This window comes from Haemorhous mexicanus, chromosome 2, assembly GCF_027477595.1.
Source record: "Haemorhous mexicanus isolate bHaeMex1 chromosome 2, bHaeMex1.pri, whole genome shotgun sequence".
NCBI classification, from domain to species: Eukaryota; Metazoa; Chordata; class Aves; order Passeriformes; family Fringillidae; genus Haemorhous; species Haemorhous mexicanus.
The window spans coordinates 103791431-103819422 of NC_082342.1; the positions used below are offsets into that span (position 1 = coordinate 103791431).

Here is a 27992-nt window from a genome sequence, read left to right on the forward strand (position 1 = left end):
AAAATGCAGAGATAATAGGTTTGGACAGATGTGACTGTAATGTTGTCAGCTGTTGCTATTCCATATCAAGGCTTTTTTTAATATTTGCTTTTCATTCTTCAAGCCAAAGCCTGTGAAGACAAGTGATTAGAAACAATATTAGCTGCTTTTTTAGTTTTTAAGGGAGATTCTGAGATCTTGAAATCATGACAAAAAAGTACACTAACAGTTAAAAATGGCCAGCAACTATTTATTTTAAATCTCAGATTTTTCACAACTAACTGTTTCAAGACCAAAGTCATGATTTGCTAACATTTGATAACTAAATGATGTAACTGAGGGCAGAAATTGGTCAATGGACTCTTGAAAATTATGACAGTAAAATGAAGGAACTAAGTAGCTTGATATTCAGATTGTATTTCCAGAGAGCCAACGGGGATTTTTGTCAGTTCTTTTAAGTCTGGGGTTTTTTTTCTCCAACAGATATTCTCCCATAAAGATATTTTGTAATTGGAAGGGAAAAAAATCAAACAAACAAAAAACCCTCACCAAACAGCCAGAAAGCATTGTGATACAAAAACTACTAAAGCCCTGAGTTACTTTGACTTTTTCAGGGTGTAAGATTTTTTAGTACTGGAACTAAGGAGAATCATAAAGTGAGCTGTATGCTAAGATTTGCAAAACTGCAGTGCAAAGAAATCAAGATGGGCAAAAACTGTTCAGTTTTTATGTAAATTGGAGAATTTCTGATTTCTGCTTCTGATATTTAGAAGTCTCTTATTGTTCCTTGTCTCTCACACCTTCACTGGAAGTGTTTCCTGTTGCAGGAGCTGATTCACACACATTTTCTCAGGTCCAGCTGACTCGCAGCTGTTTCTGTCTTTGTCCAGGCTGAACTGACCAATCCTTTGATACAACTAGTTACCAGAAAAGAGCATTTTCTTGTTCTTTGCTGATTGTTACAGCCTACACATCAGGCAAGACTCTTTCTAACCACAGTGAGATGATAAAAGGAAGAAAGCAATTTCTGGTTGAGAGTTTTAATTTCTCTTGTTTGGCATGTACCTCCTTTATGGTTTTCATTTATCGAAAGAGTGGTTTTTTATTTTCTTTAGCAAAGTACAAAGCTTCAAGTGGGGATGGCACTAACTTTTGAATTCTGGTCTGCTATTTTAGTCTACGACCATCAAGAGAAAGACAATTACACTTAGCATGTCTATCACCATTATTTCTTTTGCGTGACAGCCTCCACGACTACTTTTAATATGCAGTTTCTATATTGTAGCTACTGGATAAACACTAATTAGCTGTTGGGCACAAAAGTCTTAATGGGCCAAAAAGAAAAGTCTGGATATCCTGCTAAGCCAGTGAATAAAGGAATATATAATAATTATGAGGACAAGAGTTTTAACTGGATGCATTAAGGAAAAAAGAGTGGATCAAGACAATCACCAATTTCATCGTAAGGTTCAGTACTGGCAAATATATATTAAAAAATCTGTGGGCAGTCCAAGCTGGTTTTTTTTTGTCCTCTTTCTGGTCCTGCAGACCATTTAAGAATTTCTGGTGTTATTCAGTGGACAGTGAAGTATGGTTTTCCTTTATTATGTTATTTTGAAGTTAAATTGCCCTTTTCTGTCTAGCAATGTTTTTAGTTCTGATAAACCTGAGGTCATATTAACAAATTTCCTTTTTCACATATTTGAAACTTGCAGTCTTATTGGCAGCTGTGATGTCCTGTCACAGAGCCTAAAGATTTTAGACTAATCAGCACTAAAGATCACAACAAAATCAGGACACTGGGCAAAATTTGGAATTGCAAGAAACTCAATAAAATGTAGCCTACAAAATTAGTCTTTGAAGAAGATGTATGAACTGGAAGAATCACAAATTTTACTTTGAGATGCTTTATGAGCCTGTGGTACTGACAGTTAGACACAGTTCTTTTTCATTGTGTAAAAAGAAAATACAAAAGAGGGCAAGTGGGTGAGTGGGCCAAAAAACGGTCTTTGTATGCTGAGGTATTGGCAATGGATCAAAACCAGAACAGATTCTAGAGTTATGCTGTGGTAAGTCAAAATACTTATATTTTCCATTCTTGTCCATAAGCTGAATCCGTTATTTATGTTCCCTCTACAATGATGAGAGACTTAGCAAGAAGTGTCTATAATTTGTGCAAGCATCTGGACCACCGAAAAACAGGAATGACAGCAACCTAACCTGTTAACCCCCAGCTTCCCAACCCAAAACATTTATTACTGAGTTGTTGACTAAAACATTCCATTTAGTTTGGGGTGGATTTGTTTGTTTGTTTGTTTGTTTGGGGTTTTTGGTTGTTTGTTTTTGTTTTTTTTTTTTTTGAGGAAGTTCCTTACCAGACTTCAGGTTCAGTTGAAAAATTTCGACAATGGAGTTTATCAAGTCATGAATTATCCGACGGACAGAGCATAAATAACTGTGTGTTCCAGACCCTGCTCTTTGAAGAAAATGCATAAGACAGGAAAACTGAGGTGGTTCTGAAGTCACCTATCCAATGCAATCTTTTTATTTGTAAAATACAAGTTTAAACAGCTCTACCTGAAAGCTAAGACTTTTTTATCTTAGTTTTCAGATAGAACTTTGCTTATGAGCATATTTCTAAGCAACAATCGACAAAACCAAGCTAATGGAAAATGTGTAACGTTTACACAGAATCGGTCACGGGTTATTTAAGGACAGCTCTGCTAAGTAAAACTAGTAAGATCTCTAACCCTACATCAACCTAGCTATAGCTGTATTCGGCTTTTTTTAGGTGCTGGTGTCACCTGAACCACATATCCATAGGCAGCCGAGCCCCCGTGAGGATTTTCCTTTCGTGCCTCTCTCCAGGTGCGGGAGCGACGCGCGGGCAGAGCCCTGCCCGCCTGAGGAGGGGCCCGGCCGAACGCGGCTGGGGGGCACGGACCGCACCGGGCTCGGTCGGGGAGGAGGAGAAGGCGGCGGAGGAGGAGAAGGCGGCGGAGGAGGAGGAGGCGGTGGCAGCCACCCCCCCGACCGCCACCCCGCGGCCGCGAAGGGCGGCCGGCCACACCTGTGTCCCGCGGCGCCCCCGGCTCGCCCCGCCCCGGTCCCTCCCGCTGCCGGCGGCGGGGCGGGCCCGCACGGCCGCTATTTGACCCCGCACCGCGCTCCCCGCGCTCCTCTGCCGCTCTCGCCGCAGCCCCGACCTCGCCCGCCCGCCCGCCGCGCTCGCCCCCGCCATGCCGAACATTGTGCTCTTCAGCGGCAGCTCCCACCACGACCTGTCCCAGCGGGTGGCGGACCGGCTCGGGCTGGAGCTGGGCAAGGTGGTCACCAAGAAGTTCAGCAACCAGGAGACCAGGTGCGTGCCCCTGCCCCGGCCCTCGCCGCGTGTCCCGCTCCCACGCCCCGCTGGCGTCACGGGCGCTCCCCGGACACACCCCCGCGCCCGGCGGCTGCAGCGGCGGGCCCGCCCCGCTGTCACCCGGGCTGGCGGCGGGTCCCGCTCCGCTGTCACCCGCTCCGCTGTCACCCGGGCTGGCGGCGGGTCCCGCTCCGCTGTCACCCGCTCCGCTGTCACCCCGGGCTGCCGGCGGGTCCCGCTCCGCTGTCACCCGCTCCGCTGTCACCCAGGCTGGCGGCGGGTCCTGCCAGGGCGGCTGAGCCGGTCCGGGACCCGCGTACGGATGGCTCGGTGCAGGCGCAGCCGCGGGAGCCCGGCGTGGTGCCGTGTGTCCCGCCCGACGTGGTGCCGTATGTCCCCCCCGGCACTCGTTCCTGGTTGTATCCCCTCCCGTCCCCCGCCTGCCGAGCACGAGCACCGCACCGCCGGTGTCCCTGCTGGCTTGGGCTCGCCCAGCTTGGCAGCGTTCCCGTCGGGAGCTCCTTGGCCGGAGGAGGGCTGGCACGGCCCTGGCCAGGTGAAGAGCATCCTCCCTCCTGTGTAGTGGGAATGGGGTTTGCATAGGCAACTCGTCTGCAAAGTCAGGTGCATCCTGCTGCTCGCAGATAATTAACTGTGCAGTTGATCAACTTTATCTACCTGAAGATAAAAAATGTCTTACGAACTTCAGTATGTCATGCAGTTTTGTAAGTAGGTCTGCATTCGGGCAGATATAAAAACAGGATTGTGGTGCTGGATTAGATTTTTAAAAGTGTCTAGGTAAAACTACACTTGCAGAATTTGTTGCAGCTGGTCCTTATTTTGCATTAGCAGCCAGGTGTGTGTGTGTGATGGACCTGTTACAGCTCCTTTAGGGCTCCACTCCCTAGTCCAAGACTGATGGCCATGCATGAGAGTGATACAGGTTGTTGTGATGGCCTTGGCTTACTCCTGAAAGTGCAGTCATACCAGATTCCTAGCCATCCAAACGCTGAAAGTAACTGGTAACAGTGCAAAAAATCCTGTGTGAAACCATGAGGACAGCTTGCTCACCTGGAGTCTGGGAATGTGCTTGCCTGTGTTTTTTCTATCAATATTGCCTCTCTTTACTAGTGTGTCATCTTAGCTTTCTGACCCACCTATTTAATTTGCTCAGTTTTAATGAAGAATTTTAAATTGAGGTGACAGTGGTATGTCCACCCCATGAGCTGGTAAGACGGCAGCTGCTTCTCTGTATAGGTATGTGAGTCTGGGCTGCCAGCTGATTCTGAAACACAAGTTCCTGCTGTAAATAGCTGGCTAGTCTCTGAGGTTCTTGTGTGTTTATTTTCACCTCTTCTTGTTCTGAATCTCCTGAAAAAGCATGATTTCATTGCTTTCTTTGAAAGATTAACATGATGTGTTCTAAAATTGCTCTCTCAAAGCTTGTCCTTTTCTGTCTACATTTTTGCATTCTCAGTGCAGTTGCTCTTGTTCTAGTTATGCTCACTGGCATTACTATAAACCCTCTTCCACTGGTGTTTATGCAATCTAATGTTTGCACACTCTAACTCTTCTATTCATTCCTGATTAAATCTTCTCTCAATTCTTTCCAGCCCCATACTCACTTTATTGCTCTTTGATCTCCTTTCTGCATGATAAAACTTAACTTGTGTATTTGGTTGCATGACTTCCTTGCTAACTTGTCTATTTTTTTTTAATGTTTATTCTCCAGAGACACTTATCCTAATCTGTGCTTGAAACATAGCAAACAGCAGAACTAAATTGATTTATATTTCATCCAAGGTAGAAATTTATCTCCACAATTTGCATATTTATTTTATAAGAAAGGTTAATTAAATTCTGGTCTTCAGGATACACCTATTTTTCTAGGTATGGAATATTCTGTTTTTACAGGTATGGAATATTCTCTCTACCATTAAAAAGAAGGTAGTGGTGACTGCAGTATCTCAGTGGTTTTGCTAATCTAGAAGTTTCAGTTTATTTTTTTTAGGTAGTAGCGATGTACACATATGCAGAATGCATTAGAAGCATTATTTCTGGTTGCTTCTGTTGCAACATGGCAAGGCTGACATTATCTTTTTTTATTTATTTTATTCCCTGAACTAAAATGGCTTAATATTTTAAACCTTTAAGTGTGTGGGTTTTATTTGGTTTTTTTGTTTTACAACTTTCTTCTTTTGAGAGTCTAATCTGAATTTCCTGTTTCCCCTTCAGCAAGTAAAGTTGTATCCACTATATACAATATATTTCAAGTAATTTTTTCAATATTCTTAGCAACTTACTTCAGGATGTTGACTTTCCAGTTTTCTAGACTAATGTTCTTAATAAAAAAATTCCCAGCAATAATAGTAAGAGAATTCTTCAACAATGTATTTGAAATTAATCTACAGGGGAAGTTGATACTTATGCAGAGGGGTTCTTTCCTGAGGCATCTGGATTTTCAGTCTTTCTATACTGTTAAATTGTGTGTGTTTGTAAGCAAAAAATTAATTCTTCCTATATACAGTGGCTCCAGCACAGTATTTTTTAAAATGTTTATTACATTTTTAAATTTATAAACAAGTGTATTGGCATTATGAAATACGCTTGCAGTATTGCAGAATACTAAAACCTGATAGTTAAAAAGCTCAAAGAACCTTAAACCTTCCAGTGGCACTCCAGCAATCCCCCATGCAAACAGATAAGCCTGGGCCTGAGGGTCAAACTCTTGTTTTGTCAGATCTGTTAAGTTAGCAAGTTGCAGAGAAGATTTACCTTTTGTTCAAAACTCTGTTTTGCTACTTGCTGCATTCTCTTAAATAGAAATGATGCATAAATTGACAACTGTGTGCAGCCCCAGGCTTAAATCTGTGCAAGACGTCCTAGCTGGAAGCCTTTCACTTGAGAGTTGTAATTAGTCTGGCTTGCAAAATAGAGTGGAGGGGAGAGTTATTAAATATTTTGCATTATATTTCAAGTCAAACAGGCTTTAGGTTTCAGTCCCAGTTCTCAGCAGCTGTAAGTGGGTTTGAGAAACTGATGCTGAGGTTAGCCAGGGATAGGACCACCACTGACAAGTCCTGTGTTTAAATAACCAGTACCTGTATGTTTACAGCTCCAGAACATTTAAAATGGGAAAGGCTTCTCATTTTTATCTGTACAGAGACTGGTGTATCTAGCAACAGTATCACAGTCACCTTCTGATTTAGGCAATCAATATTCTTTCAGGTTCTGTAGCTGGTAAATACAAAGCCTGTGCGGAGAAAGTGGGGGAAATTGCTGCCAGACTCAATCACTGCCCCATTTTTTTCCTCCTTCCCTTTAAACTGTAGGGAAATGCTTTCCTTCAGCTGGCTACTAAAGTCAGGCAGCCCTACCAAATGCAGCACCAGAGCTCCTCAATAAACTCTGGCTGTGGATGATAACTCTGTTAGTCTGCATAGCCTGTGTGTCAGTTAAGTGCCAGCCACAGTGGCATGGTAGGAGCTTGGGTGGCACCACCTTATTTATCTGGCAAAATGATAAGGACTGCCGTGGGGGCTTAGACAGTTTATCTTCTTCAAACCCCACAAACCAACTGTCATCAGCAGTTTTGAGGCTGGAGGAAGGAGAAAGAAGTCCTTAAACAGGGATGGCTGTTGGAGCCTCAGCATCATGAAACTATTTGACTGACATTTAACAGATGCATACAGATGTTGCAAACACTCTGAAGCTTTTTGCAAAATTGTCCTCAAATAAACTAAGGTGGCATTTAATTAGAGTTGCTGTACAATTAAACCCCAGTGAAGATATTTTTGGTGAGTCAATTAAAAAAAAATTATTAAATTTATTACTTTGTAAATAATTTTATTTTCCTACAAGGTAGGGTATTCTTTCTTCTCTGAAGACTATTTCTTTTAACTCTGCCCTTGATATACTTGTTATTCTCAAAATGGAGAAAGTACTCTCAGGTGGCATTCTTTTGCACACATTTTTCCTAGTGAAAGATGGTTAGTGCTGCCGCCCATTCCTGTGAGGTTCCTGGCTTCTTGCTGTCAGATTCACTGGCTGAAGTGAGTCTTGTAGATTTTCTTGATCCAAGAGGAAAGGAATTGAAGTCCTGCCTGGCACATATGAATTTGAAGGCTTCCTACCCACAGCCTTATTCAACTGCTGAAGTTGGACTGCTTCAGAAACATCAAATTAAAGTGAATGTCATGTAGCTTTTGCAGAAGGAAATATGGAGTGACTACAAAGGGACATTGTCTGCTTTATGGGAAAAGCTGTGCTGTTGATATGAGAGCCATTATTTTGTGAGTAAATTAAACTTGATTTCATGGGCTGATATTTGATCTTGGAAGTTGGGAAAAAGTAGCTGATGTTTCCCTGGAGAATCCAGGGTGGGTTTGAGTCTGTGTTTCACACAAAGTGGCAAAATGAAATCACTTTGTTCCATGAAAGTAACTGAAAAAAATCAGGAGCAAACCTGGAAACTTACTTCCTAGAGATTTACAATTTGTCTCACCTGGCTTTAAGACCTCCTTCTTAGTCCCCCATCAGCATCCTTGTACTGCAGTTGTCTCAGATGAGCCATAACTCCGTTGCATCTCGTGTAACCTGGCTCCTTTGGACTCAGCTGGTGTGGAGCCATGAGCTGTATCACCCTCACTGAGTAGATGGTTTGGTGTTTGCAGATCCCTAACCATGGAATGAGCAAGCTCAGGTCACAAACTGGTGTTAGAGCAGCTGAAGACAGTGGGGACTAGGGACATGCAGGGATGTGAAGTGTTTCTTCATACTGCAGAGTCTGGTACTCAGCCTTTGAAGAGTTTTTGCACACATTCGGGCTTGTTAGACATTTGTTTCCAAATTTTTGAGGCTGCATGTTGTTAAACCCAGAAATTGCTCAAGAAAAGGTGTTTTCCTCTTGTGGTGGCAGGCTGTATGCCAGAGTGGAGGGTAACAAGATATTTCCTATCTTCTGGTGTTCACCATACCAGTGCTCTGCACCAGAGCTGGGCAGTTGTTAATGGAGATATAGCAGGGGGTTGTCTTGGCACTGTTAGTCAAAGTGGAAAAGCCTAGAGTTGAGGGGACAGCGTGGGTGCCAGGAGATATGGGATCCCTGTAGCCTTAAAACCAACTCTGGCGTTTTTATTGTTTCTTTGTTGCTTTGGGCTTTGCTGGTATTCACTTTATGATGTAACATCACATCAGATGAAATATTTGCCCGGTAAGTTGAAACTCTTGGGTTGAAAGACTTTACTCTGGGAAATGTGTTCCCAAAGGTAAGAGGTCAAACACACCCTGCTGCTCAGTGCTTGCCATTGGCTGGGTTTCAATCAGTTGCAAACTCAGCATGTGGATTTGTTTGATCACTTTTTGAGATATCGATTCATTTGCACACTGTATGAGGACTCTAGACCTTCATTTTTGGCCTCTTCTCTGAGTGTTGGAAAGGCGTGAAGTACACATCTACTTTTTTAGCATCTAATTTTTTTGAGAAATCTTACTTTTTATAACCATGGCTGGAAACTTAAACTGCTGTAATTATTTTTAAAAATACATAGAGCCCTTTTAAGTGTGCAATTTTTGCATCCTAGCTATGTATTTACATTATTTGCCTTTGTAGTCTGGTTCTACATACTTAATCCCCTGTTTCCCCACAGCTGCTTGGTTTTTAGTTAGAACATCCAAATTTGTAATTCCCATCACTGAGTTCAGTTGGGACTGCACTATAAATCTAGCTCAAGAGGACCTCAGTCTGTGATTACTCTTGATTCTGATTTTTGCTTTATGGATGCTTCAGCCATTCAAATGTGTTTGTAACCTAAGTGGGTTTTATGCAGTATCCTTAATTCATGGTTGTTAGTCTGTCCAAGTTTCTCCTTGTTAAATGGAACACGCAAATCAGCCTTTGCAAGTTGAAGGCAGATACCAACACTTAAGCTTGGTATTCATCATGTCCTGTTTTATGTGTATCTTTCCCAGCTAGAGCCTTGTGCTTCTGGATGCCAAGCATCTGGCTCAGAGTTAATTACTTTTGTTTGCATTGATTTTTGTAAATTTCCCTTTTAAACACAATTGTGTGGTGTCAGGGCTTTTAATGTACAGGTTCTGTTGACTCTTCTTGAACAGAAAATTATTTAAACTATTACCAAATAGGTGAATTTGAGTAAATTGCATAAAACAAACAGAGCTTGTAATCTTGAGGCAAGAGCTTGGTTTTGTGTCCTTCTTCTGTGTCCTGACTAATGTGAAATTGTTTAAATAACCTCATAAACAGTTAATAAGGTCATGATATAGATGGGGGAATTTAGTAGCAATGTTAAGATAACTGTCACAGAGTTTGACTGCAGTTAGCTTAGTGTTGTCTAATAGATATTTGACATACAAGATTCAAATAACTGATTCTATAGTTTGTATCTTTTATTGGTTGCCTGAATATGAAAAAAAAAGAAAGGCATGGGGCAAAAAAACATAAACCAAAACAAACCCTAACTGCTAATTCTCTGCCCTCCCTCCAGCAAAACAAAAACCAAAAAACCACCACCCAAACCCCCACCAGTGTGGTTAGTACAGGCTGTATCTGATGGGACACTTGCAACACAATGACTGGTTATCTTTTACTCTCTGGCTTGGGGAAGGTGAACTAGGCAGCTCTGTGTGTCTCTGTTGGCTGAGTCCACACAATACCTCTCAATCTTTGAGAAAGTAGATAATAAGAGATACTGATCTGTTGTACAGCTCTGTCTTGTTGACTGGGAAATGTGACTACTCACATTTCTATGTGACAAGTAAGTATGTCATTCTAGCCTTAAAAACATAGCTACACTTCTTTTTCAAATGCACTAAGAGAGAAAGAAGTAGCATGTTTGTTTTCTAAGTTGTTTACAAGTTGGTGTTTATTGGTAGCCCAAGATCATAAGAAAAAAATACAATTAGTGACAATGGAAAAATAACATGGTAGTAACCGGACCTATATTTATCTGAAAGTATATTCCTTGACCTTCTGAAAACTGTTCTTTTTTAATGATGTGCATAAAAGTTTTTAAAAAGAGTAAAACAACTCCAAGAGTTCTTTCAGTACATAGTGAACATTAAGATTATATACTTTCATCACTCAGCCAATTTTTTTCCTAGTATGTGATGTTAGACTGTTAAATTAGCTGTTCATTTTTTTTTTCTTAAGTAATAAAATAATTTTTCTTTGGGCATATTCCAAAGGTGTGGTGTGAGACAACACTCATTGCAAAGCAGGTCTGTGGAACTGCTGAGTCAGGGTGCAATTAGAATTTTTTAAAGCCCTCACAATAACCACAAAGCTATAATAATGATTGCAGCCACATCTGTAAGCTTGTGAGTAGATTCCTCACATGGAGCTGGGTTTGTGTTCAGAAGGGCTCCTACTTAAGCCTGGCTAGTTTTTTTCCAATCATGCATCACACTTAGTATCTTGCTGAAAAAATGTTATGCTGACCAAAACTTGTACAGCTTCAAAAAGGGAAACAAACAAAGAAAATATTTCAGTCAAACCAGAATTCTCTGAATGGCCTCATTCCAATGATCAAAAACTTAAGAGCGGGAAATAACAATTTTGGGACTACAAAATTGTGTCTTTGTGGAATGATGAAAGCTTCTAAAAAGTTTCCTGACATATCTGCAGATGATGCTGTCCCTGACCACCTCTGTCCTTCCAGAGACCTGATGTTTGATGATTTGCTTTCTTTTGGCCTTAAAAAATCCTGCTAGTAGTGCTCTTAGGCAAAAAAATGTATTCAGTTAAGGAGAAAAATTGATACAGGATCTTTATTTAGTTTGTTTGGGGCTGCAGAGAACTCAAATAGGGCAGCTGAGAGCATGTACTCAACTATCTTGATAGTGATAAATCAAATGTGTGCTTATCATTAAGATGTTTAAATTCCTTTCTGCAGAAATCTCATGAGTCTCACATAGCACCGTGAGAGCTGATAAACAAAACTTGTTAGGACTGTGTTTGACTAGAGCAAGCCTCAGCATTGAAGGACCCATTAGAGAAATTATTCTACCCACATCTGAGCCATTTGGATGGTTTCCAATCAGAAACTTCAGCTTATTTGTGTCTTGGGTAAAGATACAACCTTTTAAATAAGGGTTCAATATATTCTAGCATTTAATAACTGAGACTAACATAGGACAGCATGGATTTAACAAGGTCTGACCACTTAATTATTTAGGGAGTCTGTATGTATTGTACATGGATTTAGGGAAAAACTAAGGTTTTCTGTTAATTTATGTGTAGGTTTTGGAGTGACAGGTGTGAAAAGTTAGTGTGGTTCAGCAGTAGATTGTCTTCTGCTTGGATCTAGAATTGAGAAAGAATTACGCATTCAACAGTTTTATTTTATTTTTCCTGTTTGTTTTTAAGTTCAATTTAATTTTTGAATTCTGTGGTGTGAACAGTGATTGATCCCAGAATTTTTCTTGAAATCTGTGTAAGAGCAAAAAACCTTAGATACTCACATAAGGAACCAAAGAATGTAAGCACAGTCAGAGGAAATAGAGCAACTGACACAAAATGAGAACTGAGCCGTGGTAAGCTGTTGATTGGCAGCCTTCTTAGCTTTTCTGCAAGATGTTTGTCTTTTAAAAGCACTTTACTTGAACATCATGGTGTAGATTTTATAGCTGTTGGTTGGTGCTGACCTGATGAAGACCATACTGGCTTATTGTCAAGGAGGCTCTTATGGAAATCGCTATAAAAATAATCCTACCTAAATGGGAAGTTTACAGAAGACCTATGGTAGTTTCCTAAAACACAACTGCTTTTTTTTTTTTTTATTATTATTTTTAGCAATGCCTTTCCAGTAATTTAAGTGTTAAAATGATCATCTCCTGCTCTTTCAGTGTAGAGATTGGTGAAAGTGTGAGAGGGGAAGATGTGTATATTATCCAGAGTGGCTGTGGAGAAATAAATGACAACTTAATGGAACTGCTCATCATGATCAATGCTTGCAAGATTGCATCATCCTCCAGAGTGACTGCTGTAATTCCATGTTTTCCATATGCCAGGCAAGATAAGAAAGACAAGGTAGGCAAGAATTGTCATTTTGGAAGGCTTCTATTCACTTTGCTCACTTGAAATTTTTGGAGATTAACAACTTTCATAAACATTTAAATGATTTGAAAGATTTGATTTCCCCACCCCACCCCCCCCCCCCCCATCCTTTTCTCTTGGTAAAATGTTCAATTATTTTGTCCACAAGGAATGGAACGAGACAATAAATTAGGTTTTTTTGCTTGTGTTTTGATAATTGACATGCCTTCAGTTTGCAAAAGTAGGTACATTCTATGTGTGTGGTCTATTGCAGAGTACTTTGCTAGCAAACTGCATTTTATGGGATTGTTTATCCTGCTTTTTCAAAATTTTTTTTGTGTTTTTAAATCCCTATTAATGTGGAGAGAACACCGCATGGAATTAAATACTGAATTCAAAGTGCTGTAACAATTATGGTGGTAGGTTTTTTCCTAAATGGTTAAACAGAGCAAAATGGAAGGAACTGATAAAATCCACAATACATAACAGAAATTAACAAAAACATTATTTTATGCTGCCAGACATATTTTTAAAAAGATTATATCTGTAATATTTTTTGATTTATGAAGACAAGAAATTTTATGGAAACCCCATAAATGCTCTACTGATTTTATTGCCTTTTTCCTGAATTTGGTCTGTCATAACTGATGAATATATCAGTTCAGCCAAATTGGTAACACAATAACAAACCCTCTGTGGGAATTGAGACTGATTTTAAAAAAGAGAAAACTGGACTTTATCTCTACTACATATATATATATATATATATATATATATATATATATATATATATATATATATATAAAAAACCTTTGAGAGGTTATATGAATGGTACTTTTGCCTAAGCTCACTTGAAAAGAGGCAATGAGAAATGTGAATTTGGCTTTAAAGATTGGGTTGCAATGATTGTATTTTCTGGAAAATTGTCTCTCTCCTTAACTTCTTGTAAATGGACTGCCCCCTCTCTTTCACTTTGAGCATCAAACAAACCATTCTGCAAGCCTTCTGTTGGTTTTTATATTCTTTTAAATAAAAAACCTAACAGGAATGAAGTAATAGAGAAGCTAAAAATAATAGCAGTTTTTACAAAATATGTAATAGTCAACTTGTGATATCTAAGAACAAAACTAAAAAAATTTATTTTCTGGTATATTAGTTCTTTAAGTGCAGGGTCTGTAATACCATACTACTACAATGAAAGTCTACTTGCTATACTTCCAAAAATGAAATAAAGGAATTAAAATGTAAGACCCTGTTCTATGCCTACATCTCTCAGTACTTCATTTTTTGCTGTAATTTGTAGTGGATGATGCTTTCCCTTGATCAGAAGGGCTGAAATACTTTATATCAAAATACCTTGAAAGGTACCAATAAGCATTTTGTTGATAAGAAGGGAAAGCATCTCACTATGTTTTGATTTCCCACTTCATATTGGGAAGTTCTGTTGTACCATCCTCTAAGTTCTTGGTGTGGGAAAAGGATGAATCTATGCCAAAATTTCCATGCATCTAAATTGTTGTGTCAAGGGTACCCAAATTTCATGTGGCAGACTTCCAGACTCATTTTAACCCCACAGAGTGTTGGCACAGTGCATGCCATCCACGAGCATTTTGTATTTCAGAAAGGCTGTGGAAAGTGATTTTGATTAAAAGAGATTTTGAGATTTTTTTTTCCAGATTGTTCTCTGTGTGTCACTGAGTTCCACAAGTTGTAGGCATTTATTTTTTGTTGCTGTTGTTGTTTTTGGGGTTTTTTTTTCCCCCCTCTGTTTTGCAATTGAGAAAATGTTTGCCATCTTTGGAAATTAACCTTGGGAGTTGACCTCTGTGTTGCAAAATAAGCTATAATACAGCTGTCAGCATTGGGCAGCTTATTGACAGGGACATCTTCCCTCCTGCTTGCATCAGATCACTTGGTCTTTGACCCATCGTGAGTGCACAAGCTTTGTGTGCTGCCTGAAGTGTCAGTAAAGTGCCAGCCATTTTCTTCCTATGATCACTCACAGATTCTCTTCTGTGGTGGAAGACGTTGCTATAGCTTGCTTGACTTTGAACTGAAGCAGTACAATCTTCAGTACATGGATGCTGCTTTCTAGTTTGAATTTAAGTTAGTGGCTTTAATTCATTATGAACTAAATAGATGGAGTCCTTGCTGCTTAAAACAAGCATGTATTTGTCATACCTCTGGTGCACTTGTGATTTCTGAGAACAATGAAAGTGCTCTTCATTTAGTCATGTAAGGAAAGGGCCTTGTAGTAAAAATCTTAGTCTGAGCAATCTAATCTACTCTGAAAATTTTAGCACTAAACCTGAACTATCTTTAAATGAGAAACAGATTTTAAAAAACCACAAAGGCTTAATGCAAATGATAAAAAAGTCAGTAAATTAATTTAGATTCAGTCAACTGCTGCCCAAACTGGAATATTTCTTACACACAAGCTAGCTAAACTTAAAAATAGCTCAGATGTTTCTGTGCTTTGACTACAACTGCACTTATGCATCCTCTAATTATGCCAACCTTCCAAGCTGTGGGCAGCAAACATTTATGTAGGATGCTACAGAGATGCCTTTGAGATAAGTTAGAAGTACAGTGACAGATGAGTTTGGTGTTCTACAGCTCATGTAACTTTGTTTTTTTGATTTGTAGAAGGGGTCCGTGGAGCGTTGGGTAGGTATAATTTTTTTTTTTTAATCTAACACTACGTATTTCCATTAATATGGCCTTAAAGGGTGAAACTTACTGGGCTGCATTATGTATAACTAGGAACATTTTCAGTTTCACTTCTTGATTTCAGTTGTGTTTCACCTAGGCCATGACAGTAATCCTGTGGAATAATTGCTACCAAAAAACCCCTAGATTCTAGTTAAAAAATTATTTGGATATTCAAGATAATGGCTGTCAATTTCTGAGGCTTCAAAGCAAATCTCATTTTTGAAATTATAAATTTGGGTAATGCATTAGTCAACATTCAGTATCTATACACTTCACAACTGGCTTTCTTGGAAGTGAAAGTTCAGTTCCAGTTATAAATCTTTGGGCTTTCTTTGATTTCCTTTCTTTTTTTCTTTTTTAAATTTTTTTTTCTGTTCAGTGTGCATGTGATGAATATTGAACAAAACAATGTACTAAGATGCTTAAAGGCAACAGAGCTTTGATCTTAATGGACAACTTCTACTTTCAGCCATGTGTCCTTTGCACAGTTATTCTTGTGATGTTGTTTATATTAGCTTTGTGGATTCCCCCTGCCACTGGTAATTCAAGTGATTTTTTTAACAGTTTCATTTCTGTACATAATCTAATGCTGCATCTCACACTATTAATTTTGAAACTAATCTAAAATAACATCAAAGAATTGAAGAATGAATGCTGTGAATCTGTGTTCTTCCCTCTCTCATCAGAAGGGAATCTTGCAAACATTATAAGGAAAATCAAAAGTTCTCATTCACCTTTGTCATCCAAGTTTCTGAAGAATGAGATCACGTTAAATGAGGTTCCTATGAAGGGAAGTGTCTAGCCTGGAAAGATAGGATAGTACAAGCAGGAGAGGAAACCTCTCATTTCAGATTTACCTGTTAGTCTGGCTTTAAACTAGAGCTTTGGAAAGAGCTGGTATGAGAACACTGCAACAGAATGAAAAGAGTAGATACTATTTTTTTTTTTTTTGGCGTTGACAGAGATTTGAGAGTATTTTGAAGTCCAGCTTAAAAATGTCAGGTGCTAAAACGAGCTGAAGTGATCAGGAATTCAAATGGCATGAACAAAAATTTGCTACTAATAATAGAAATATCCAGAAAGCTTTGGACAACTTACAGAACTGATCTCAAATGAAGAGCAGTGTTGTTCTCAGTAAGTGGAAAATCAACTGTGCTGAAGCAGTAATGATGATGAACTCTTCTGGAAGTGATATGCATCTGAATTGCAGAGATCTAGGGAAGTGCTGGCTGCTGCATCTGCTTTCTGTGTGTCTTACACAGACAAAATGGTGGTGATGAAACACAACACCCAAAAGGGATGATTGCCAAAATGAAGAATTTCAGTAATGATGGTGATAAACTTGATCTGGCCATAAAATGAGACTGCACTATCTCCATTGCTATTCTGGAAGTGTGTTGTCAATCTGCAGGTTAAAGCGGAGAAATGCCCAGCGTCCACCTAAACTGGGAACAGTTTTGATGAAAATATTGGCTTCTTGATAGGACACAGATGGAAAAGCATCCAGGCTAAATTGTCAGTGATTCAGCTCATTGTCACTTATGCCCTTGAGCATCAGTGGAAGGAAAGCAGAGGTACTCTGTAATTGTGTGTATGGGCTGGAAGGAGAGGAAGTTCCTGGGAGATGAAATGAGGCTGTTTGATAAAGAGATGTAGCAGGAGAGAATACTGAGCCAGCAGAAAGCAGTCTGGTATTGAGATGGAAACTCTGACTGGCAGTTCAGCCTTCATGCTAATGTTATTGCCAGCTATAAGCCTAATTCAAAGATGAGCAAAAGAAAGCAGGAGGTTTTGTTCAGAGTAGAGAAAACTGTCTTGGGAAACACAGATTTTTACAGAGCTTAAAAAAAATGAAAAAACTTTGGAGTAACTGAAAAAAACTGAGGTATCCTCCAGTCAGAGTTTCCTTTTTTACTTGTTTGTTTGCTCTGCATCTTTGATGCTTGTAAAAACCTCTTGACATTGGCATTAACTTTGCTAATAAGATTTTTATTCTTCTTTCATTCTTTCTACTTAGGATTTCTTCATCCTCCCCTGTGCCTTTGGGGAGTTTTAGACTCCGAATTGCATCCAGGAATTAAACATAAATAAAAAAAAAAAAAAAAGTCAGGGTAAAAGACCCCTGCCAACAAAGATCTGCTACAAGCTTTACTGTGTTTTGAAGAAATGCTTGAGACTAACATTGTTTTAAAGCAGTGTTCTCAAAAGTTGGGTACATTTTGCCTTCCATCTTCAGGTTTTGCAATGTTTCTTAGAACAAGATAGAACTGAGTGTTTCTGTGGAGTAGAAAAGTAAAGCTAGCTCAAACTTTTAAGTAGAAGAATTGGAAAACTATATCCCAAATTTTATCTCTTTAATACAAAGCATTATTAGGCAGACTGTGCAAACTGATTTAGATCTTCCTAAATGCTTCACTGAGTTTCAAAACCCTAGTACAAGATTGACAGGCTGGTTTGACTAAAATTCTGAAGCTTTTCATATCTAGATTCCAAATATTGTAAAGGAAAGAACCAAGAAAAATAGCTAATCTGATTCCTTGCCTCTAGACAAAATATTTTTTAAATGTAAATGTTTGTGCTTTATTTCTCAGAGCCGTGCACCAATCTCTGCAAAACTTGTTGCCAACATGCTCTCAGTTGCAGGGGCTGACCACATCATCACCATGGACCTGCATGCTTCTCAGATCCAGGTTGGTTCTTACCTGCAGTCCTAGAAGCTCTACTGAATTAATGTGACAACCTGATACTACTTCTCTCTGGCTTTGGTCATTATTTTGAAAGCTATGTACAGAACTGTGAGGGTTCAGAGGAAGTTTGGCCACCTGTTTCTAATGAAATGCCATTTTAGAAAGAGACCAGTCTCGATTTAATGGGGTGATTTTGCAGTTACTTCAAATATTTGTGTGTTGGAGTCTTTGGTAGAACTTGCCAAGTCTAATGTAAGAGCTTCCAGAATATAAAATATACTGGCTTGGGGCAAGTTCTCTTAATCTTAGCCTTGTCAGAGATTATAGTGTTGCCCTAGGTAGAGTTTTGTTGTTACAGCCAAGGGTGTAATATTTTCTTAAAAGAAGTGGAGATGGAGCCTGGCAACCCTTATCTGGCTTACTGCTGAATCCAACAAATCACAAAACCTTTGCCTCAGACACAGAGCAGACATAATTTGTCATTCTCGTGTGTACCTTGTTTTAAGATAACTTATTCTTTACAGAAAACACCATATCTTTCAGTTCTGGCACTCCATTTAATCAGAATTTCTTATTATGCTAGATGGCTGTCACATAAATAAAGAGGTCTAAACCAGATTTCTTATTTTTACAACCTGTACCAAGATTCCATTTTAGTTTGAGTCCTCCCCATGTTGAAATGCCGCTGTTAATGTCAAGCAGTTGAAATTTATGGAAGCTGAGTATTATTCACTGGATGTTTTGAGAGCTTTTCACTAGCATGAATTTACTTGAGTGCTAGCTTTTCACTAGCATGAATTTACTTGAGTGAGGTGATCATCTTTTCTGATTTTTATATCAATTTAGAACAACTGTTTCCTTTTTCACTACTCTTGGGTGATATTTTTTGAGACCATAATGTTTATTTGACTTCAGCAGCATTTGACAGTAGTATCAAAAGCAGAATTAGACCAGTGTAAAATACTAATGAAGTTCTGCCATTCGTGAAAGCCAAAGGCTTGATTCTTTCCTTTTGTCTTCATTCCAGGTAAGATACAAACACATATTTATGAAACTCTTTCTCTTTTGGACTAGGGTTTCTTTGACATTCCAGTAGATAACCTGTATGCAGAACCTGCAGTCCTGCAGTGGATTAAAGAGAACATTCCCGAGTGGAGAAACTGTATCATAGTCTCACCTGATGCAGGTGGTGCAAAAAGGTACTATACAAGCCTAAAGCAATTAGATTTACATATAGTTAGTGGTTAATGATCTAGTTTGTCTGGTCTTCTATATTCCTCTATGAATTGTGCAAAATAAAGGGTACATCACTGATGAATCCAACGGCATTGTAGAAACAGAACAACTACTTCCAATGCTGTCCATGCTAAAAAAATTCAGGAGCTTTCTATACTCTAAAGAAAATATTTTTCTCTCTCCCTGGTTATGGCCTCATTAGCTGAATGAGGGAAGAGATTTTCCCTGCTGCTTGCTTCTTTAGTCAAGTTGCTGCACCTCTTCCTGCTTCGCTCTGGAATTGCCTAAGCTTCCCTTCTCTCTCAAAGCATATGGTCTATTCCCACTGTACCTGCTGGCATTTAGGTAAGAGCTTGCTTGACTCATTTCTTTTTTCTTTACATTATTGAGTTCCTGATGTAAACCTGCTGACCCCAAGTTTTGCACTATAAATACTAGAAAAAGGGAAAGAAAGTTTGAGTGGCAAAGGGTAAAAATAGAAAACTTAATTCATTGGAGGCTTTTCTTCATTCATAGCATGTGTTACTCATTTAGCAGACTGTTTTATTTGGTATTGATTGAGTATAAACCAATGCCAAAGCTCAGAAGCAGACTGGCTGGTGAGGTCATAAAGCATGCCATTGAGGCAAAATGCTTATTCTCAGGTTTTATTGCTCATGCTGCTGCTGCTGCAGAGGGAACAAAGACAAATGAAGTAAGACTCTTGTAAGCCCATAGCAATTTAAATGTCTGAAATGTAGTAGTATGGGGAAAAGTGTGAAAGAGTGTCATCATTTGATTTTAATTTAAATCCTTGAGTCTCTTGTGAGTGTTCATGTTGTTATGATTTTTAGGGAAATAAGACTGAGTGGAACTCCTAGTTGTTTTTGGGGTTTTTTTAGATTAATCAAGTTAAGGATGTGAAGAACATAGAAAGCATTCTAAAAGATCACTAAGTCAGTGAAATTTCTTTGTTTGTTCCTATCAGGATACTGTTTTTTTGCATTTTGTTTTTATGTTGGTTTTGTTTTTAAAGCAAAATACAATCTTTGCTTAGAATTCAAGTCAGAAGACAGCATTTTTCCCCTACCAAATATTTTTGCATTATCAAATTAATGATACAAGTTTATTTTTTGAAGATCACTCTCACTGTATTTAATATAGATAGCACAGTCTATCTTTAGTATCTTTCTGTTGTAAAGCAACCAGTTTCTAGTGAAGTAGGGGTAGATGTTGTTTCCAATAAATTCATAGCTTCTCCTTCACCTGCTGGAATAAAATGTAAAGGAAATTGTTTGGCCTTTCCATTTAAAATATGCAGAACTTCAAAATAAAACTTAATAAAAAATTATTGGAATGTGAAAATTTACCATGAATTGTCTTAAAATTTAAATCTGTAAGTATTAATTTAAAATAAATCCATTTTCTTGCATTCATTAAAAATGCTTGAATTCTCTTTTGTTTCTTACCACTGGCTTGGTTTTTCCCCAGCTTATTAGATGTTGTAACTGAAATAAGGCATAGAAATTCTATTGATATCTTAATGCCTCTGAGGTATTGAGACTATGCTATAAAATTACACTATCCATAAAAAAATGCCAAAATTTTTGGATTTTTTTGCTTATCATCCATTTGTTGAAATACAGTAACTAAAACTTTCTTATTTAAGTGGTAGAAAACAAAACTGTATTCTCCATTAACCATGCATGTTAATAAGCTTGTAAACAACATTCTAGACGTAGTCTAAAAAGGCAGGCTAAAAGGTTGCATCAGCATTTAGAAAAAAAAGATGGAACTGTTTATTCCTGTCTCTTTATACCTAAGAGCTCTATTATTTTAAACAAACTGGAAAAAAGCAATCAGAAGTCTGTTACAAGTGATGTTGATTATTAGAAGTTTGTTTGGCCACCAGAGGTCACCCTGAAGAGTTTTAAAAGATCTTTGTCAAGCAGATGTATGCTAAGGGAATTATTAATGAAGTAAGCTACTTGATTACTAGTCAAGTACTGTGAAAAGAATTATTAATCACTATTAACTTGTTTGGGTTTTTTTTCTCCCTTTGGCTTGGTTTCAAACCCTGCAATGGTATTTTCCAGTTAGAGTGTTAAAGTGCACATTCCCGTAGGCTTAGAATTTACTTCCCCTACTTTAAATTACCTAGTGTGACTGGTATTGCAGCAGCTTAATAAAAGCTTGTGAATAGCTGAAATGTTTTCAAAGCCAGGCACTTAATGACAGAAAACCAAAGTCAACTCAATTAAAAAAACGATTTTTGGGGTATAGCTTAAGACACTCTGGTTTGTTATTAGCAATGAATTAAGATTGCTTCTACCTGTCTCATTTCTTGCAAAAGGTTTTGCTGTGGTAATTTGAAAGCCAGAAGACAAAAACTTTGTTTTGTGACAAAAACATTTGTGTGACTTTTTTTTCTTTTAAAGTGGTTCTCTAAATGGGGTGTATTTCTTCCTGTAACTTAGGGTTACTTCAATTGCTGACAGACTGAATGTGGAATTTGCTCTCATTCATAAGGAAAGAAAGAAGGCAAATGAAGTGGACAGAATGGTCTTGGTTGGTGATGTGAAAGACAGAGTGGCAATTCTTGTTGATGATATGGCTGACACATGTGGCACAATATGTCATGCAGCAGACAAGTAAGTGTTACTATGGTCTGGCTCACTGTAGTGTTCTCTCTCACTGCACAGCTGATGAATACAGTTGTCCTCAAAGCCTACAACCCAACCTGACCTCTGTAGTATGAAGTCATTCTCACCCTTGAATTGATAGGTCACAGTTCTGTGATTCAGCTGTGTCCTTCTTTAGAACATGAAATTGAGAAAATATTTACAGAAATATATGATCTGTACCTAGGAAGAGCAAAGAATAAATAAAATGTCATAACTTGGAAAGGGCTTGGGCCATCTAGTGCACTTTGCAGTTCCAAGGCAGGAACAACAGCTCAAAAAACATTCCCTCCTTGAACCTCATCATGGAGCCTTTCCACTCTCCTTAGGCAATCTTTAACAAAGCTTTACTGATTTAATACTGTAAAGTGTTTTCACCATAGTGTCCAGTGCAAATGTAATATTACTTTTCACTGTACAACTTAAGCATAAAACTACTTGTCCTTTTCATTTGGGGAGGTGAGCAGAAGTTTTCCTGTCTTCTGTCTGAAAGCAAGTTGAAGAGTTCTCATTTCCCTCTTGACTTGGGTAACTTGAGTTTTTCAGTCTTTCCACAAGGTTTGTAGAGTTCTGCTCAATTATGATGCCTTCTGGATTCCTTCCAGCTGTTCTGCTTCTTGAAGAGGAGCTTGTGAATGTAGAGCAACTATCCTAACTAAGGCTCTAGCTAAGTAGACAGGATTGTTTATGGTTTTCCAGGTGCCTTTATGCTGGTTCTTTTCAGGTTAGTAGTAAAGCTGGCTCAAGTTCATCTGGTTCTCAACCAGCACCCCCAGGTCCTTTTCCACCAGACAGCTTTTCAGCTTCTCTTCCCTGAGCCTGTAGCACTTCATGGGGTTGTTGTGACCCAAGTGCAGACCTAGGACTTGGCCTTATGGAACCTCATACAAATGGCCTCAGCCCATTGATCCAGCCTGTCCAGATCCCTCTGCAGAGCCTTCCTGCCCTCAGGCAGATCAGCCCTCCCCCCAGCTTGGTGTTACCTGCAAACCTAACTGAGGGTGCCCCCACTCTGCTTGTCCAGATCCCTGATGAAGATGTCAAATGGGTTTGGCCCTAGGGGAACCCCACTAGTGACTGGCTGCCGCTGGATATAACTCCATTCACTACCACTTCCTGGGGCCAGCCATCCAACCAGTTTTTTACCCAGTGAAAAGTATACCTGTCCAAGCTACACAATGCAAATATCCACGGGGGAATGCTGTGGGAAATGGTATGAAAGCAACAAGTGAGTTAGACATTGTTATTGGTGGTTTGAAGTAAAGTTAATCCCATGAGTTTACAGTCTTTAGTTGCAGACTTGCTGTTTGTACCTACATAAAGGATGTCAAAAATTCACATAAAGTCTTGTGTTTCTTACAATTTTCATGGAAATTTGGTGAAATTTGGCAGAGATGTTGTGTAGTTGTTTGCTATCTGCATTTTAATCTACATCATACCTCAAAGTATTCTTTTAGGCAGATCAAAATCAGAAATTGCCTAGCTAACATTTTTTTAATGCTCTTGGGAATAGAGGAAGTTAATTCCCATCAAAAACCTTTATTTCTTTCCTGTTTTGAAAGGAGCCCTCTTTATTTACCTACAGTACATTTCTAGAGACGAAATAAACCAAATTCTAAAACTGTCAATCACCTTCAATGTATCTGCAGTGTTCACTAAGAAAGATGCTTTTGCTTCAGTGATGCTGTCCTGTGTTGTGTTCTTGGCATGAACTAGTGCTTTTCATTAATGTCAAATCCAGGTGGGATACACTTTGTGTATAATAAGACTCGTGCACCAAAATACTCCCTAGAACTCTTTTTGTCCATGCAACCTAGATGCATATCAAGCAGATGAACTAAGGAACATATTTTCAGATACAACAAATCAACTTGCTTAAGTACAAACTCAAGTACACACACTTGGTACACACTCACCCTGTTGTAATGGATACACCTTCTAGGCTGCATGTACTAAATGTAGTGCTGAAAATGACCAGAAAAATTAAATTCTAATTAATCATTCAAAATGAGATTATGTTTCTGTGGTTTTGTCTTTTTTTTTTTCACCCTTATGCTTCCTCCTGTGCCTTTGTGATGATCTGATAAAATGCCATTCCTCAGGGCCTCTGTTTCTAAGGCTAGAGAAGCAAGTAGGACATGGCTGAGCATCTAGAGGCACTGTGGCCATTAGAAACTAAATTAGGATATTTTGACTCATTCACAAGGTGTTCTAGTTCTTTGATTTATACTTTTTTTCCTCCTCATGCATCACTTCACTGAGTGCTTGGATCAGCAGCATGTCTTCTCACAAACTTGCAGTAAGCTAGGGTTTTAATCATTAACATTTCTTCTTCTTCAGAAACTCCTTCCAAGCAGAACTGTTTGAATTGCAAATGAAAATAAAGGTGGACAAGAATGGAGGCACAATAGAGTTGTGAATACTGTCATCCAACCTATTTAAATTTTTGCCTGGTTAAGATAGAAAGCTTGCACTGGAGTTCATTTTTATGTTGTGCTTGTATGGTCAAAAGTGCAGCATTGTAGATTAGTATCACTGCTGCAAATAAGAACTTTTTGATTTAACTACAATTTTTGTTGGGGATTTTTCTGAGACAATTCAAACTTCTTCAAGTTATACAAATATTGAAATTATTTTGCAGATATTTTATATTTCTTTATAAAGGTGATTCCTTTGTAAGTAAAATGTATTTTAGAGATTTGTATCTGGCTTCATCTATAGCCATGTATATACACATGCATTACAGCATGCTATTTTTGTGTGTTCTACAGGTTAATGTCTGCTGGAGCTACTAAAGTTTATGCCATTCTGACTCATGGCATCTTTTCTGGTCCTGCCCTCTCTCGGATTAATAATGCATCGTTTGAGGCTGTTGTGGTAACCAACACAATCCCCCAAGAGGAGAAAATGAAACATTGCCCAAAAATACAGGTACAGTGGTGTTATGTCATTTGTTTAGACTCAGTATTTGTATTTTACTGCTAACTGGTGCTAGAATTTGTGCCTTGAGACAAAATTAATATTCTTAAATATATTGTTTGCAAAGCATTTTGCTAAAACATGCTAAAGAACTGTTTAAGGGGATTCAGGTAATATAATAGGGCACTTCAAAATATTTGGTATTTGCCACAACTTGAGTATTGTGCTTGATTGTGAAAGAGTGAAAAATGTAAAAAATGTAAAATTGACTTTTTTTTTTTAATCAATATTATTCATACAATATTTGGATGTAGACCTTAATTATTCTGTTGAGGAGGCCACAGAAATCTTAGGTGACATTATTTTTTCTTGAAAAACACAAATGGAATTGTTCTGAAAAGTCATGTGGCCCTTTTAGAGGTTTTCCTTAGTATAGAGTGGAGCAAAGCATAAAAGATTGAGGTTTTAGATGCATTACTGGATTTTTTAAAAGCTTAACATTTGGCATTTATTGAAACAGGGCAAGCACTTTAAAAGGTGTGCTTCCTTTAAATTGTGTTTATGTCAAGCACACACTGCCATCTGATGGCAAGAATAGTGGGGCTTTTTGACAACATGCCCTTTGTCAGAAGTACTCAACAATATGACTGTTCAGTGATCCTAGTCAATGCATTCTTACTGAATTTTTGAGTTCTTATTTGGTATTATTGCAGTTCTTATGTATATATTCAATGCCTAAGCTTTAATGTTTTATTACTTTCTAGAAATAAAAACTACAAAGGTAGATAGAATGCTTGTTGAAATGGTTCTAAACTGCACAGTTTATTGCTCTTGGTATGCCATCAAATTTTTCTTCTCAATTTTTCTTTCAGTTTATTGACATTTCCATGATCCTGGCAGAGGCAATTCGAAGAACACACAATGGTGAATCAGTGTCTTACCTGTTCAGTCACGTCCCCTTGTAACTGCAGGGGATTACACTGCATCTTTGCAAAGGTCTCTTAAGCTAACACTGTTTTTAACTATGCACATCAACCATGAGAAATTTCTATCTTTGTACAATTTGAGAGCTTGTATGTTTAATTATCATATTTGTCTTGTAATTACCATTTGTTCTTTGTAAATGGGCAATAAATCTCCATCTTGCAGAAACCTTAAGAATTCTCTTGAGAGTCTGGAAGTCTTATGTGTTGTGCAAGTTCTTCTATGTGCCTGTTCTCACATTTGGCTAACTGCTGTGTCAGATCCATTTTTCTATAGAGAACTACAAACTGTTCACAGAAGTTAACAGGATGTACACGTGTAAGATCATTCTCTGTGTTAAACTAAATGCTACAGACCCGAGTCTCTTATATCTATTAATCTGTTGGGCAAACAGCTGGGGTTTTTTGTTTAATACCATGAGCAGTATTTTGTAAGCCCTAACAATATGTAAAGGTCAAGGTAATTTTGAGGAACTGTTGACATATACATAGTATGACCTGTTTGGTACATTTAATGTTCACTTTTTTCCCCACAAGATATTTGGGGCTGCTGTTTTCTTTTGTAAAGCTCTCATCACATTAAATTGTTTGTTTAACATCTATTCTGTAAAGTTGCTATCTTGTAAGATTGATGTTGTTATTCCCTGTATTATTAATATCATGTCTAAACAATGACCAAGCTTTAATCATAAGCAGATTGGTGTAAATTTCATTTTTTCTCTGTAGTTTTAGACATTCCCTGATTGTGATGATACAAAAATTTTTATAAAAGCTTTCCTATTAATATTGTAAAGATTTATTGTGCCAAGTCCAAACAGAAAATGAAACACACTTGCACAGACTGGTCTGTACCATGGTTGAAAAGTATGTGAAAATACAGGGGTTTTCAAACTGTACAGTCCATGTATCTTCTCCAAATTCCTGTTACAAAATACCACAATACTTGACTGTGCAGTGAGTGAACTAGGGTACAGTAACTAATCTTGAATACTTTAACATTAAAGAATTAAAATCATTATGGAAACAAATTTTTTCTGTTGTATTATGGGACAGTTTATGGTTAAATATGGGTAATGCAGTCAGTAATGAATTGGGGGGGGGGTTGGGACTCAAAATTGTAATTTTGTAATTAGGTCTTTGAATCCTATAATGAACTGTTTTCAGTCTTTCTGTTAGAAGAGTAATGTGTATTAAAATACTATCCCTACACCTAGATCACAGGAACTTATGTTTCCTACCTGAAATTGCAATCTTTAATTACCAAAGCATTGCCGTACTTGAGAGGTGCTTCCTTGCTATGGTGCTGCATTAAAACAAAACCTTTATTTCATCCAGTCTTGCTTATCTGGGGATATATTTATAATATTACAATGATGTATTATATAGTGAATTTTTCCATTTCAATTAAGACAAACTTCAGAAAGGATTTTTTTTTTCTCTGAGAATATATCTAATTGGTCTTTATTTTTTTCCCACAGTAATTTTCTATTGCTTCTGTGAAATTCTTTTTTTCTACATGAAAATAAGTAAAGCAGAATTTTACCTCTACTGCTTTCAGTGATGAATACAGAAACAGAGTATACAAACTCTTGTGGTGAGAATTTAGTTCAATGAGACTGCTTATTCTCAGAGAAGTTCCCCATTAGAGTTGGATTTTCAGAATTATGTTACAAGAGTGGAAATGAATTTACAGTATTTGGTAAAGAAATTTCTTAAATGTAATATCACATAATCACATTATTTTGCAACTAGGTTGTTAGGCCCCAAGTCTGGGGCTATGTAATTATACCAATTTTACACCAGAATAGTACACAAAAGGCATACAATACAATTAATGCACTGTATCGATTCACTTGCTTAATGCATCAGATTGTTGGAAGCAAACCCACTCAACTGCATTTAACAGGATGAGATTGAGGAAAGAGCAGAAGGAAAATTTTAGAACTAATCTTACTGTATGTGCTGCAGCTTGTGTGCCCAAAATGCTTCAGAAGAGTTACAGGTGACTTCCAACAGCTCTGTGAAAACTGCCTCCGTTTTGACAGACCTTAAAGCCATGGGAACAGAAAATGGTGAGGGGTTTGGTGTTTAATTCTCTATACTCCCTGGTCCATGCCTGGATTCTGGTCTGAAGATCTGTCCGTTCAGCCTGGTGGGAAACATTCCCTTCTCTGCAGCATTCTTTTGAGATAACAAAAAAAAAAAAAAAAAAATTACCCCATTGCATTGCAGAATTTGAAGGATTTAGCTCATATTTGTACATAAATTTTATATTGACTTGTTCCACTGCTGTAGTGCAAGTACACATTTTTGGGTCTCTTGGTAAGAGTATCTGATGTTTGCAGCTTTGCTGGAAGCTCTTGTCATAGACTCCAGAGGTTTTAAATGTCAAATGCT

General features: G+C 38.2%; 1 protein-coding gene across 2 annotated transcripts; it reads left to right on the plus strand.

The window, feature by feature from the left end:
- Nucleotides 1-3146: 3146 nt before the first annotated feature.
- PRPS2 (phosphoribosyl pyrophosphate synthetase 2) lies at nucleotides 3147-26610 on the plus strand. 2 transcript variants are annotated; one of them, XM_059839768.1, is made up of 8 exons: nucleotides 3147-3340; nucleotides 12209-12392; nucleotides 15045-15065; nucleotides 17702-17800; nucleotides 18872-18996; nucleotides 21490-21663; nucleotides 24465-24624; nucleotides 25485-26610. In XM_059839768.1, the coding sequence occupies exons 1-8, from the start codon at nucleotides 3219-3221 to the stop codon at nucleotides 25575-25577; spliced, it is 978 nt and encodes a 325-aa protein (XP_059695751.1). In that variant the 5' UTR covers nucleotides 3147-3218; the 3' UTR covers nucleotides 25578-26610. The 2 variants fall into 2 exon arrangements, with proteins under 2 accessions (XP_059695751.1, XP_059695752.1); XM_059839769.1 differs by lacking the exon at nucleotides 15045-15065.
- The last annotated feature ends 1382 nt before the right edge of the window (nucleotides 26611-27992 follow it).

Excerpts from the sequence above, each read along its gene's own strand:
- PRPS2 (XM_059839768.1), top strand. The coding sequence starts at position 3,219 with ATGCCGAACATTGTGCTCTTCAGCGGCAGCTCCCACCACGACCTGTCC. Across the intron at positions 3,341-12,208 it reads TTCAGCAACCAGGAGACCAG|TGTAGAGATTGGTGAAAGTG; the intron begins GTGCGTGCCCCT and ends CTGCTCTTTCAG. Across the intron at positions 24,625-25,484 it reads AACATTGCCCAAAAATACAG|TTTATTGACATTTCCATGAT; the intron begins GTACAGTGGTGT and ends TTTTTCTTTCAG.